This window comes from Chiloscyllium plagiosum, chromosome 2 (genome assembly GCF_004010195.1).
Source record: "Chiloscyllium plagiosum isolate BGI_BamShark_2017 chromosome 2, ASM401019v2, whole genome shotgun sequence".
Lineage (NCBI taxonomy): Eukaryota > Metazoa > Chordata > Chondrichthyes > Orectolobiformes > Hemiscylliidae > Chiloscyllium > Chiloscyllium plagiosum.
The window spans coordinates 104,993,214-105,008,180 of NC_057711.1; the positions used below are offsets into that span (position 1 = coordinate 104,993,214).

The 14,967-nt window shown below is 39.9% G+C and overlaps 1 protein-coding gene across 5 annotated transcripts in view; it reads left to right on the forward strand.

The window, feature by feature from the left end:
* LOC122562520 (SWI/SNF-related matrix-associated actin-dependent regulator of chromatin subfamily E member 1-related-like) overlaps window positions 1–14,967 on the forward strand; it is a 34,070-nt gene that overhangs the window by 9,281 nt on the left and 9,822 nt on the right. For 2 of the 5 annotated variants that reach the window (XM_043715398.1, XM_043715387.1), the window contains exons 4-7: window positions 1,332–1,541; window positions 4,789–4,909; window positions 5,151–5,188; window positions 9,248–9,329. In XM_043715398.1, coding sequence (XP_043571333.1) covers window positions 1,332–1,541; window positions 4,789–4,909; window positions 5,151–5,188; window positions 9,248–9,329 — 451 coding nt within the window. Of the gene's footprint in view, window positions 1–1,331; window positions 1,542–4,788; window positions 4,910–5,150; window positions 5,189–9,247; window positions 9,330–10,475; window positions 11,246–11,511; window positions 11,731–14,967 lie in introns of those variants that run through there. The other 3 variants (XM_043715419.1, XM_043715428.1, XM_043715408.1) reach the window with 3 other exon arrangements.

Here is a 14,967-nt window from a genome sequence, read left to right on the forward strand (position 1 = left end):
ATGTTACAGCTGTACAGGACATTGGTTCGGCCACTGTTGAAATATTGCGTGCAATTCTGGTCTTCCTATCGGAAAGATGTTGTGAAACTTAAAAGGGTTCAGAAAAGATTTACAAGGATGTTGCCAGGGTTGGAGGATTTGAGCTATAGGGAGGGGCTGAGGAGGCCAGGGCTGTTTTCCCTGGTGCATCCAAAGATGAGGGGAGCCCTCATGAAAATTTACAAAATTATGAGCGGCATGGATAGGATAAATAGGCAAAGTCTTTTCCCTGGAGTGGGGGAGTCCAGAACTAGAGGGCATAGGTTTAGGGTGAGAGGGGAAAAATATAAAAGAGACCTACGGGGCAACATTTTCACGCAGAGAGTTGTACCTGTATGGAATGAGCTGCCAGAGGAAATGGTGGAGGCTGGTACAATTGCAACATTTAAGGGGCATTTGGATGGGTATACGAATAGGAAGGGTTTGGAGGGATATGGGCCGGGTGCTGGCAGGTGGGACTAGATTGAGTTGGGATATCTGGTTGGCATGGACGGGTTGGACCGAAGGGTCTTTCCATGCTGTAAATCTCTATGATTCTAAATTTAAATCTGATGGTTTTGACAACCTAGAACCAGTCTAATTTGTAAAAATATTAACAGGTTATCAAGGGTATAAAAGAGCTTTTGGAAAATCGGGAGAGACGCAACTGCCATCTGTTAAGAGATAACAGCTCTTAGTGCTTAGGGAAAGCACCATCTATTTACTAGGCTATCATGGCACACCATCCAAATTCCTGACAGAAGAATCTACATAGAAACATTCCGACCGAAGGATCAGCAGAAAAGATAGAAAGTTCTGGAAGACACAAACCTGGCTGTAATTTCGAGAGACTAAATTCAATTGTTATATAAATGAGACTTGTATTTATTGGAACAGCATACCATTAGAATCTTGTGTTGTTTGGTGATAGTTAATAGTTAGAGGGAAGTTGTTCGGTTTGTTAATAGTTTAGTTGTTTTGTTTGTTAGATAAATTGTCACTTGTGGATTGTAAAGTGCATGTCAGGGATTTATTTTACTTAAACTCTAGAAGTTGCTGAAATAATGCATTGCACCCTTTCAAACATTCCTTTTAACAGATTATAGAGCAAGGCATTTCCCTTTGGGTGATATGGTTGTGGTTCTCGGTGGGGGATCAACCTCCATTTTATAACGGTTTCCATCAGACAACTTTTATCGAAAGTTTGTACATTTATTTTTAGAATTCCATCTTTAGCATAAAATACAAAAGAAGCAAATACTTAAGCCATATTTTAAGCTGACAATTCAAGCATGTTTTTCCATTCTTGGCAGCAGCGTGTGACTAAGAAGAGAGGCTGGCCAAAGGGCAAAAAACGAAAAAAGAATATTCCCAATGGTCCCAAAGCTCCACTGACAGGCTATATGCGATTTTTGAATGAACGGCGTGAGCAGTTGCGGGCACAGCAGCCAGATTTACCTTTTCCTGAAATCACCAAAACTTTGGGCAGTGAATGGAGCAAACTTCCACCTGAAGATAAACAGGTTTGTGGCATTTAATGTATTATCTGACTGTCCCCTATTAATGGTATTACAGTCAGCTTGGAAGTGTTAAAGGCAAACTGTTTGATGAAACTTGAGTAAACTCTTTGAACAAGTAACAGAAAGGGTTGATGAAGCATGTAGAAGGTATGGATTTTCAAGAAGCTTTTAATAAAATTCTTCATAACAGATTTGTAAAATAGATGAACAATCTATTGAATAAACAGTGGCAATTTGGGTATGTAATTGACTGAGGAATAGGCGGTAGAGAGTAGTATCAACTGATGTTTATTTGAATGGCAAGTTGAAATGCATCTAATCTTTTATGGTTGTGGCTTCTGATGAAATTACAACACTTGTTCTTTTTTTAAATCCCTTTGCCTTAACATCAGAGTGGTTTCATAATTATTTAATAGATCATATCACAAATGTTGAACCAAGACTTGGCAATGCCAGCATTTATTACTGATCTTCAGTTGAACCACCTGATTAAGGAGCAACGCTTCGAAAGCTAGTGCTTCTAAATAAACCTGTTGGACTATAACCTGGTGTTGTGTAAATTTTAATTTTGTACACCCCAGTCCAACACGGGCACCTCCAAATCATAATTGGAATGAATTCAGAAAAAAAAGTTGTATATCTATGAAGTGCTTTGCACCTTTAGCAGTAGAATTGTATTCCACCATAATAGTATGTTAGCTTGGATTTCCATCTACCATGATTATTAAGATAGAAACCAATCCTCTTTCAGTAAAGTGTGCAGCAGAGCTTGACAGGAACAGCACTCACTGTATGTTAAAAATGAACTAAAGCTACAACACAGGGCTGCGTGCATATAAAACAGCAAAACAACATACTGTAGAGCGAAGTGACTCCACAGCAAATGGATCGGACTGGGTTCAGCTCTATTGAGTTGTGATTGATGGTGGATAATTCGAATTATGAATTGGAGGAGGGACCCCCAAGCATATATCTAACCTCAATTATGTGGGCACCCACTGTGGTAGTGAAAAAGAAAAGGAAATTTATTTGCAACCATTTTCAACCAGACGTATTGAATGGGTGATCTATCTTTGCCTTCTCCTGAGGTCTTCAGTATTACAGATATTCTACCTTCAGCCAACTCAGTTCACTCCACGTGATATCAAAGAATTGTTAAAATGATAAGGTAGAGCAAAGATTATGGTCTCTGCTGTAGTAATATAGATGTGCTGCAGATCTAGTTACTGCACAGCTATAACATGGCATTGACCCAGAAATGTGGAAAATTACATTCTTCATCCAAGCATAGACAAAAAAAAATGAATCTCAAAGATGAGGACAGAATGATTGTTAATGATATCAAGACAATACTTGTCCAAGTGTGGCATTAAGGAGCCCTTATAACATTTGAAGTAAATGGGAAAAGCTTTCTGCTGTTGCTCTAGCACAAAGGAAAATAATTGTGGTTGAAGAACAATCATTTTAGTCCAGGATATCATGGAGCTCCTCAGGTGTGTCCTAGCTTAAATTACCTGAATGACCTTCTTCCGTTATAATATTCGAGGTGAGAATGTGCAGTCGTTAGCAATCAATGTGCAGGATATTTGTGCCTTGCAGTGAAGGAACTGCCTGGGCCTAGGGCTGATTAAATGATAATAACATTTGTTACAGAAGTACCAGACATTGATCTTCTCCAACCACACAGAAACTAGTCACTGCTACTTGCAGTTGAGTGACATTACCATCTCTGAATATTACATCACCAAAATGCTGAGTCTTCCCATTGGCTAAACAGATAACTGGACCAGCTATCTGAGCAGGTCATAGGCTGGGAATTCTTTTGCAAGTGACCCACCTCCTTCCTCCCTCAAACCTCGCTACCATCTGTAAGACACAATTCAGGAATGAGATAGAATAGTCTCCTTTTGCCTGAATATGTACAGCTCCAACACTTAAACAGCTTAATACCATCCAGAACAGAGCAGTCCATTTGATTGACAAAAAGGCCCACCATTTTAATATTTACCCCTCCAGCACTGGTCGGCAGTCACAGCAGTGTGTTCTATTTGCTTCACCTCCTTTGACAACATTTTCCAAACTTGCAACCTACACCACCGAGAAGAACAAGGTCAATGGATCCTTGAAAGCACCGTCACCTGCAAATTCTCCTCCAACTTACACTGCATTCCTACTTGGAACTATATTGCTGTTCCTTCAATGTCACTGGGTCATAAATCTGGATCCCTTTCCAAGAATGGTGTACAATTAACTTAAGTCACTGGCTCAGAAGGTGACCTTCCACTTTTGCAAGGGCAGTTAAAGATGGGCAATAAATTCTCACATTGCCAGCAATAGAGAAATTCTGAATTTAAAAGAATTATCATCTGAAAGCAAAATGTCTTGATCCACATGTATGGTGTTGACTCTTTGCTCTGTGTCATTTTCACTGTCCCTCTGAGGTTACGTTGCTTTTTGCTGCTTACATAGGGCTGGATGTCCATTTGCTTCAATTGAAATCATAAATTACATTTCCCTTTCGGACCATCAACTTGGGCATTGCAAGACTGTTGGCAAGTTCAGCATAAGATTTAATGCTGAGTGTAGTTTCTAACCTTTGAAAATCTTCCATCAAAAAATAGCCCACTTCCACATCTCTCTCCTTGCTTTTCTCCACCCTACCTCCACTTGCTACTGGAAATTCCATTGCTTTCATTGCCCTTGCGTTAGAACACCGCTGTTCTAGCCATCCTGTCATTTTCCACTGTACGTGAATTTGAGCATGTCCAAAAATCTGCTGTCCCTATCCTTACTTGCACTGAGTCCCATTCATTCATTCTTTGCACTGGTTGACCTATATTGCTTATTGTCCATCATGAATTGATTTTAAAATTCTTAATCTTGTGTTTAATTATTTCTTAGCTTTGCTAGTCTCCTTTTTTTTAACCGACATTAGCCCTGCTCTGCTTCAATCCTTGCTTTATGTGACAGTGTGCGTATCTGTCTCTCTCCCTCCCCTTCAGTCGCTCCCCCTCTGTCGCTGTTTCTCACTTTTTATTGTAATACAGCTTGCATTCAGTTTGGTTGATGCAACAATTTGTTTTTAGCTGATTTATGTTTGAGTTTAATTCTCTACCTATGCATCCAATAGCTTTACAAACTGCTTTAATGTTTTTCTGTTACTTGCGGGTTAAAAGCAGCAATTCCCAGACATGGGATCACTGGAACTCTTGAATGTATGTTTTAAAATCTTTTAATTTTTATTTTTAAGTGCTACCTTGATGAAGCTGAACGGGCAAAACAGCAATACATAAAAGAACTGCAGGAGTATCAGAAAACTGAAGCTTATAAAATGAGCACAATTGCTGTCCAGGAAAAGAAATTAAGGAAAGGTATCACTTTTTTTTTTCTTATGTCATTGTCATTATATACTAACTAAAATATTTGTTTGCTGAAGAACTGGATTGTGAGTAGTATACCAAAAATAGATGTTTACTGATGCGTATCTTTTAATTGTATGTCAGATTGCAAAGAAAAAAAACCCAAAGGTACAATACGAATGCTGGTGGAAATTTTATGGATCACTTTTTTTTCATCCTTGTGTGTTTCTCAATTAGCTTGTTTTTTTCCCAGAATCTGCTCATTCAATGTCAAATGGCATGCATGCTGAGGTAAGAGCTTTTTAAAATTTATTTCTTTATTATGATAAATGGCTCATTTGGATTACTTTAAAAAATTTAACTTTATTTTAAAATGTTTTAGTCAACAGAGGGTTGCTTATGGTATCTATACTTTGTTGAAAAACAACTCCTTGAATGATCTCCAGAAATTATCACTGCCTGCCAGAGTGGTGGAGTACACGAAAAGCTGCTCTTATTTTTGACAAGCTATCACCAGTTATAGCGGGGATAGGCAGTTGCTTTAAGTGTGCTATAATTGGCTTAATGTACTGCAGAAACCTGACTCCAGATGGCTCTGTAACACAAGTTAATTTTACCCAAAAATGAAGGGTCCAAATGAAATTTCATGTATTTTCATGATTATGCACAAATGTAACCTTTCTTTCACCTGAACATACACAATGGTGGCTGTGAAGTAAACTGATTTAATTTTCATTAAGGGTGAGAGATCTCCAGCTTCGCCAAAATAGTGCCAGGGTCCCAATTCCAGAAGTGCTGTCCCTGCCAAGTTTGGAAGCCGCTCTTTTTGCTGGTCAGCTTTAAATGTGCAAAAATGCAGCTGCTTTGAAACAGACTCAGTTTTTGTCAGTGGGTTGTGCATTACACTTGAAAAAAGATTTAAACTTAATGAAGATATTTGGAGAGAAAGGGTACCCTTTTGGAGAAGTCTAGGGCTGCATGGAAGACTCTATTGGAGTGTTCATATCAGATTTGAATGTGAGTAAAATGTGGATAAACCTACTGGAGATATCAAGCACAGAGATTTAAATCTTTTTACATTTTTTTTAAAAAACATCAGATGGTAAATAAATCCACAGACCTAATCAGGTGTTACTGTACATTTTGTGGGAAGGAAGGGAAAAGGTTGCTGGGTCTCTTGCTGTGATATTCCTGTCATCGATAGCCATTGGTGAGGTGCCAGAAGACTGGGGGTTGGCAAATGTGATGTCATTATTTAAGGAAGAGCCAGGGTACTACTATAGAACGATGAGCCTTATATCAGTGGTGGATAAGTTGTTGGAGGGGATTCTGAGGGACAAAATGTACATGCATTTGAAAAAGTAAGGACTAATCACGGATAGTCTGCATGGCTTTGTGTGTGGGAAATCATGTCTCACTAACTTGTTTGAATTTTTTTTTTTGAAGATGTGACAAAGAAGGTTGATGAAGGCAGAGCAGTAAACGTAGTCTATGTGGACTTCAGCAAAGCTTTTGTCAAGGTTCTGCATGGTAAACTGGTTAGTAAGGTTGGATCACGTGGGATCCAAGGAGGGTAGCAATTTAAATACAAAATTGACTTGAAGATAGAAGAGAGAGAGAGTGCTGGTAGAGGATTGTTTTTCAGACTGGAGCCCTATGACCAGTGGTGTGCCTCATGGATCAGTGCTGGGTCAGCTGCTTTTTGTCATTTATATAAGTGATTTGGAAGTGAATATAGGCAGTATGTTAGTAAGTTTGCAGTTGACACTAAAATTGGTGCTGTCGTGCATAGTGAAGAAGGTTACCTCAGAGTACAATGGGACCTTCATTAGACGGGCCAGTGGACCAAAGGCCGAGGAGTGGCAGATAGAATTTAGTTTTGTTAAATGTGAGTTGTTGCATTTTGGTAAGGCAAACCAGGGCAAGATTTACACAATGTTTGGTCCCTGGGGACTTTTGTCAAATAAGGAGACTGAGGGATGGAGGTGCATTGTTTCTTGAAAGTGGAGTTGTAGGGAGACAGGATGATGACACAGGCATTTGGCACGCTTGCCTTCATTGGTCACTACAATAAGTACAGGAGTTAGAAAGTCCTGTATGTTGTGACTGTGCAGGACATTGGTGAGGCCTGTTTTGAAATACTATTTTAGGATATTGTTAATCTTGATAGGATACAGGAAGGATTAAAGGATGTTGACGGTACTGGAAGGTTTGAGCTATAGGGACAGGCTGAATAGGCTCGGGCATTTTATTGTAGGAGTGTCTGAGACTGAAGGGGTGACCTTGTAGAGGTTTATAAAATCATGAGGGGTATGGATAGGGTGAATAGCCAAGATCTTTTTCCTAGGGTGATGGAGTCCAAAATTAGAGGCCATAGAAGGGAAAGGTGAGAAGGGAAAGACTTAAAAAGGACATAACAGGAAATGTTTTTACACAGAGTGTGCTTGGTGAATGGAATGATCTGTCAAAAGACTGGTGGAAGCAAGTATAATTACATTTCAAAAGCATCTGGGTGGGTATCTGAATAGGAAGGGGTTTGAGGGATATGGGCTGGCTGCTGGCAAATGAGACTAGGTCAGATTGGGATGACTCTCTGACTCGTGACTCTCAAATAGATGCAGTTTTAAAATATATAGTATTTGCTATTTCACTCTGTATATTGACACAAGCCTGAGAGCTATTATTGTAGGATTTATGATTAGATTAGATTCCCTACAGTGTGGAAACAGGCCCTTCAGCCCAACAACTCTATACCGACCCTCCGAAGAGTAACCCATCCAGACCCATTTTCCTCTGACTAATGCACCTAACACTACGGGCAATTTATCTTGGCCAATTCACCTGAAATGCACACCTTTGGACTGTGGGAGGAAACCGGAGCACCCGGAGGAAACCCACGCAGACATTGGGAGAATGTGTAAACTCCACACAGACAATCACTCGAGGCTGGATTCGAAACTGTGACCTTGGTGCTGTGAGGCAACAGTACTAACCACTGAGCCACCGTGCCGCTGTATGGAATGTTCCAACAATCTTTTCATATTGGACTTCTGGTCAGCTCAAACTATTTATGAAGTCTTTGATTTGAAGCTGTGAATATAATGCTTGTTTTTTTGTCTTGAAGTGATTTTAAATATTGAAGGAATTGAAATGCCCAGAATGGGCTCTTAACAGTAACAGTAAATTTTTATTTCATCTCAGCATGGGTCCTGAAGTTTGCCTTATCTTACTGAATAGGATAGCATTGAGGGTCAAAGCAAAGGTTGGAGTGTGAGGATCATGCATTGGCATCAGTTGATATAAGAAAAGGAAGAGGGCTATACATGGAAGGTTTGGGCAACCATGTAAGTTTGAGTTGGCATTGATGAGTCAAGGGGTTCATGACGAGGGCTCAAGTGTTCTTTCTTTGTTCTGACCTTTGTACAGTCAGAATGAAATCTTAGAGCACAAAGGTCAGCGTTTCAGACATCCAGTCTTGGTACTTTTCTCTTAATACCATTGTCTTTGTCCCCCACTCAGCTGAGCTAGAACTGGATCAACTGGAGCACTTTTTTTCCCCAAGTTGGGCTTGTAGAGTTGGATGATGCATGAAATTACAGCTTCATATTTTACAGCTGTAGCACATGTTTGGTTCTGAAGAAGCCAACATCTAACTAATGTGGTTGTACAAGAAGCACTGGAAGATTGAAAGTGCAGTACAGTCATCAGTTTGAAAACTGTTTTGCATGGCATTATGAATCAGGTAGAGTAATATACAGAACCGTTGCAAAGGAATTGGATTTATATGAATTTAAGAAGGCATGAGAGTTGGGGGCAGAAACAAACTATTTGATCCATCATTCCCATTCCATCAATCAATAAGATCATGAGCTGTCAAATTGCATGACATGATTCTAAATTGCAGTGCAAACCAACCGAATCTGTTCAAGTCTTTTTCGTAAGCCAACCCCTCATCCAAGGTATCAGTCAAATGAACTTGCTCTGACCTGTGTCTCATGCACTTATATCCTTTTCTTAAAGAAGGAGACAACACCAAATACAGTACATAAAATTTACATCTAGATCTGTTATTGCTGTACCTTTCTTACACATCCCCATTATTTTTTCCTGTGTACCATGTTTTTCTGTGTGGTTAATACTGTTAGTGATTAATGCTTATAAATTCTCCCACCATTGACATCTTACCATTTTTTAACATCTCTTATTTTTAACCAAGCTGACTTTACACCTTAATCTTTAGAACTTAAGTAATGTCTCTCTCTGTTGTACTAATGCCATTCTTAATTAACTTAGCTACTGCATCCTTTCCCTTAAACTCTTCAAATTAATTTATCCATTCTTTCTCTTTAGAAGATCGACAATGAGCAGCAAGGAAGAATGTCCATGTTTAATATTCCAATATTTACAGAAGAATTTCTTGATCATAACAAAGGTATGGAGGATTGACTGAGTTAAAATCATTCTTTAGATTATGCTCAAATGTTCAAATACTTGAAGTTAAAAACAATTTGCATTTCAGTAGTGCCATGGATGTCAAAAACTACCATGAGATATAGGAACAGCATTAGGCTATTTGGCCCATCGAGTCTGCTGATCATTCGATCATGGCTGATATGTTTTCAGTCCCATTTTCCTACCTTCTCATAACCTTTGATCCTCTCACTAATCAAAACTTATCTATCTCTGTCTTAAATACACTTAGTGACTTGGCTCTCCCAGCATGTCTGGCAATAAATTCCACCGCTTCACCATCCCCTGGCTGAAGAAATTCCTCCTAATTTCAGTTCTAAAGAATCATCCCTTCATTCTGAGGCAGTACCCTCAGGTCCTAGGCTCTCTGTGTTCACTCTGTCCAGGTCTTTCAGTATTCTGTAAGTGACAGTGAGATTCCCCCCATATCCTTCTAAACTCCACTGAGTACAGACAGAGAGTCCTCAACCATTACTGATGACAAGCCCTACATTCTGGGAGCATTCTTGTAAACCTGCTCTGCATCCCTTCCAAGGTCCGCACATCCTTTCTTTAGATCTGGGGCCAAAGCTACTGTCAACTTCCAAATGTAGTCTGACCAGAGCCTTTACAGCATCAGCAGTATATCCCTGCTATTATACATTCGACCTCTCAAAATGAATGCAAACATTGCATTTGCAGTCTTTAAGGAAAATGGATGTTGAGCCAAAGGACAAGGTAGTTAAAGGGCTCATATTATCTGTAGTTTTAACGGAGAGTTGGAGATGGAATCCTGGGGCATCAGATCTCAATGGTTGAAGGTATCTCAACAAATAGTGAGGGTAAAAAGGACTGAAATATGAGTGTGAAAACAGAGGATCTGAGAATTAGAGGAGGGACAGTTGTAAAACTAGAGGAGTTAGTGATGGAGACCAGTGAAGCACTAAAAGGATTTATGCACAAGAGTAAAGATCTATCCAGGGGTTGGTATTGGGATCCTTACTTTTCCTCATATATTCCACTTCAAATTACCCCCAGCCAAAGCTTTGCTGTTGGAACTGCTGAGAAATGTTTGTGCTGAATGGAATTAATCAGCATAAAATGACATAAAATAAGTTGTTTCTTTAAGGAAATAAAGACAATCTAGGTCTGGGTCTACAAGGGACAATTTCAAAATTTGCAGATGTGAATTGTACATTGGACAGGAGGACAATGTCGAATTTCAGAAAGACATGGATAAGTCAGCAGAGTGAGCAGGTAGGTGGCAAATGAATTTTAGTGCCGAGGAATGTGTGGTGATGCATTTTGGAAGGAAGAACTTTGAAATGCAATATATAATGGGGGTATATATTCTAAGGGGGATGCAGCAGCAGACAGGCCTTGGTGGTATATGTGTGTAGATCATTGAAAGTTGCAGGGCAGGTAGAGAGAGCAGTTAGTAAAGCATACCATATCCTCTGTTTTAATAGGGGCATAAAGTAAGGAAATTATAGTAAATGTTAACAAGACACTTGTTAGACCTTAGCTGGAATATTGTGTACAGTTAGGGGTGCCCCATTATAGAAATGTAAATACTTTAGAAAGCGTGCAGAAATGGTTTACAAGAATAGTTTCAGGGATGAGGAACTTCAATGAGGAGAGATTGGCTATTAAGACTGTTCTCCTGAGAGAGAAAAAGGCTAAAAGGAGAAATGATGGAGGTTTTCAAAATTATGAGTAGGCTGTATAGAGTTGATAGGGAGAAACTGTTCATGCTCATAACGGAACAAGAGGGCATAGATTTAAAGTGATCTGCAAAAGAAGCTCAGGTAAAGTCAGTAAGTTTTTCAGTCAGTGACTAATTAAGTTACGAAATGCCCTGCATGGAAATGTGGTGAAGGTGGGCTCAATTGAGGCGCTTAAGAGGATATTGGAGATTATTTAGATTAAAGTAGTGTGCAGGAGTCTGGGAATAGGAAACTTGCATGAGGTTACAGTGCCTACAGTGGCTTGCATAATGAGTCACTGTAGGCATGAATGTCCGAATGGCCTCTGTTTGCCAATTTTGTTATGTTGCTAACCCTATTGGTTTGATTAAGTCAGTACTACTGTTAACTTAGCTCTAGCAGGTGCAACATTTGTTCAGGCTGAGTACTTTTACCCTATCCTTTCCTTCTGTTCTACAGATTTTAGTAGGTGTTAATAATCTCTCAAAGAAGACAGGTCAGGAGAACGTTCTATGCTCTTCTCTCAAAATAACCAACACAATAAAGTAAATGAATGATTACTTAGTGTTTGATGGGTTTAAATGATTGACCTATTTATCCACACGACATAAGTGAGGACTGCAGATGCTGAAAATCAGTTTAAATTCGTGGTGCTGGAAAAGCACAGCAGGTCAGGCAGCATCCGAGGAGCAGGAAAATCGACGTTTCGGGCAAAAGCCCTTCATCAGGAATGGAATCTGTTTATCCACATGTGAGCAGTCATTGTATTAACTCATTGTACATCTTTGAGATGGGCTTTAAGATGTTTATAGTTGTAGAGCTGTACAGCATGGAGACAGACCCTTTGGTCCAATTTATCCTTGTTGGCCAGACACCCTAAATTAATCTAGACAATTTGCCAACATTTGGCCTATATCTCCTTCAACTCTTCCTATTCATATACCCATCCTGATGCATTTTAAATATTGTAATTGTGCCAGCCTCCAAAACTTCCTCTGGCACCCACTGCATGAAAAGATTGCCCCTTAAGTCTCTATTAAATCTTTCCCCTCTCACCATAAACTACACCCTCTAGTTTTGGACTTCCCCACCCTGGGAAAAAGACCTTGGCTATTCATCCTTTGCCCCTCATAATTTTATAAACTTCTGTACGGTCACACTCTGCCTCGGATGGTCTGGGGAAAATAGCCCCAGCCTGTTCAGTCTCTCCCTATGGCTAAAACCTCCAACCCTGATAACATTCTTGACAATCTTTTCTGAGCCCTTTCAAGTTTCACAACATCCTTTCTATAGCAGGGAGACCAGAATTGAATGTAGTATTCCAAAAGTTGCCTAATCAATCTCCTGTACAGCTGCAACGTGACCTCCCAACTCCTATACTCAGTGCACTGACTCATAAAGGCAAGCATACCAAATGTCGTCTTCACTATCCTATCAATCTGGACTGTACTTTTGAACCTGCCTTTCCAAAATGCAGCACCTCACATTTATCTAAATTAAACTCCATCTGCCACTCCTCGGCCCATTGACCTATCTAATCAAGGTCCCGTTGTACCTTGAGGGAACCTTCTTCGCTATCCACTGCACCAGAAATTTTGTTGTCATCTACAAACTTACTAGCCATTGCCTTCTATGTTCGCATCCAAATAATTTATATACATTGTGAATAACAGTGGACCCAGCGCTGATCGTTGTGGCACACTGCTGGTCACAGGCCTCCAGTCTGAAAGGCAACCCTCCATCACCATTATCTGTCTCTTACCTTTGAGCCAGTTCTGTATCCAAATGGCTAGTTCTCCCTCTGTTACATAAGATCTAATGTTGCTAACCAGTCTACAATGCGGAACCTTGTCACTGAAGTCCATATAGATCATGTCCACTGCTCTTCCTTAAGCAATCGTCTTCATTACTTCTTCAAAAATACAATATATTGGATAGTAACATAAAGGTACTATAAAATTGCAGGTGTTTTTTTTTGAGTAATATTATTGGGAATTGCATAAAACTGTATTATAAATTTTATATTTAATAGATAACCTTAATTGTGAAGAAATCCTTATGGCATAAGATGCCTTGAGACCTTAATCTGCTGGAAGTTCTTGTCCCTTGGCATGTTAAACTGGGTTTCTTTATAAATTAAAATCTGACATGGGCAATGTTGACCAAAGTGCAGGTTGTTCTAGCAGTGTATTTACAAGTCATTTTGAGATCACTTCAAGTGTATCTTCAGCTGTTGACAGTGGATCTGTGTAAAACATGTCACTCAGATTTATGATTGTATAATTTCATAAAATCATTCAAATTATCATAACCAGTAGTGTGTTCCATGCAATTTCATTCAAAGATTTTGATATTCAAAGACCAATGGGACAGATGATTTTGGAAAGTTAACATGTTTGAGTATTACCATTGTGTTTAGACTTGTCATTTATTAAAACCGCTATTGTTAGTAAGAAGAAGGATACAAAAAAAGAAGCAGTTGATGCACATTCATAAAACTCAGGCACAGAAGTAGGTCATTCAATCCAGTGAGGCCACTCTGTCATTCAGTAAGATTGTGGCTAATCTGATAATTGTCGACTCCACTTTCCTGATATTTCTGCATAACCTTTGATTTCTTTGCTGATTAAAAATCTGTCTTCATCCTTGGATTCAGCCTCAAAAGCTCTCATAAAGAATTGCACATATTCATCACCCACTGAAAGCAAACAACTCCTTTCTCTAAGATTATGCCCTCTGACTGTCGCACAAGGAGAAGCAACCACTCTGCAACTACCCTGTAACGATCCTAAGAATATTTCAATAAGATCTCTTCTCCATCTTGATTAATATCAAATGTTTATATAAAGTGCGGAATAGAGTCTCTTTTGAAGAAAACAAAGAAATGGGGATGCTGGAGATCTGAAACAAAGATCTGAGGGGGGGAAAGCAGAGATAATATTTCGTGTCTGGTGACTCTTCATCAGATTAGCTAGGAAAATGTGCTATTTATACTGAAGGTGAGGTTGAGGAGATGGGGTGAGAGGATAGGTGAAGACTGAGCCCAGAGAGACTGAGTAGTAGGCAGACGAGGGGATTGTCGATAGGCCAAGACAGAAGAGAAGGTGAATAAATGAAAGTGAGAGCTGACAGATGAAGAGAATGAGTAGTCTGTGCTTAAAGCAATCCATGTAATGTGCTAATAGCCTGAGAGTGGATGGGAATGGGTTGGCACTGCAAGATGGAGCCCATGTCATACCAGAACCAGGATGTGGGGTGAAGGACGGAATCAGGCCCTAGAGATATTGAACTTAGTGTTGAGTCCGAGAGGCTGCAGGTTCTCCAAGTGGAAAACAAGATTCTGTTCTTTGAGCTTACACTGAAGCTAACTGGAACACTGCGCAAGCAGGCTCCACTTGTCCATCCCTTCCCACTTACATCTGCGATTCTTCTGATGCCTTACATTGGTTTTAAACTTTTCCCGTTTGTCGGCAGCAACTACCTCCCTCTTAACACAGACGTGCAATCTGTTTGCACATCCATCCCCCGTCAGGATGGTCTTAGGGCTGACCACTCCTTCCTGGGAAGAAGACCTGATCAACCCGCATTACCACCACCCTTCTCTGCTTGACTGAATGTGTCCCTAATTTGAACAACTTCTCCTTTTAACTCCTCTCACTTTGTGTGTGGCCATGGGTACCTGATGTCATTAATGTACCAGAAAAAGAGTTATGGGTAGGGGCCTGAGTAGGACTGGAGCAAGGAGTGTTCCATGAACCCTACAAGAGACAGCCTTAACTGGGGGACATGTGAGATTAATGATTACAAAATTCTGAAAGCTTGCGTTGTAACAAGTGAGGTAATTTGGGATGCCAAAGACTGGTAGGTCAGGTTGAGATTGCAAGGGCTGGGTAAGGAGGATGATGTGATGAACCA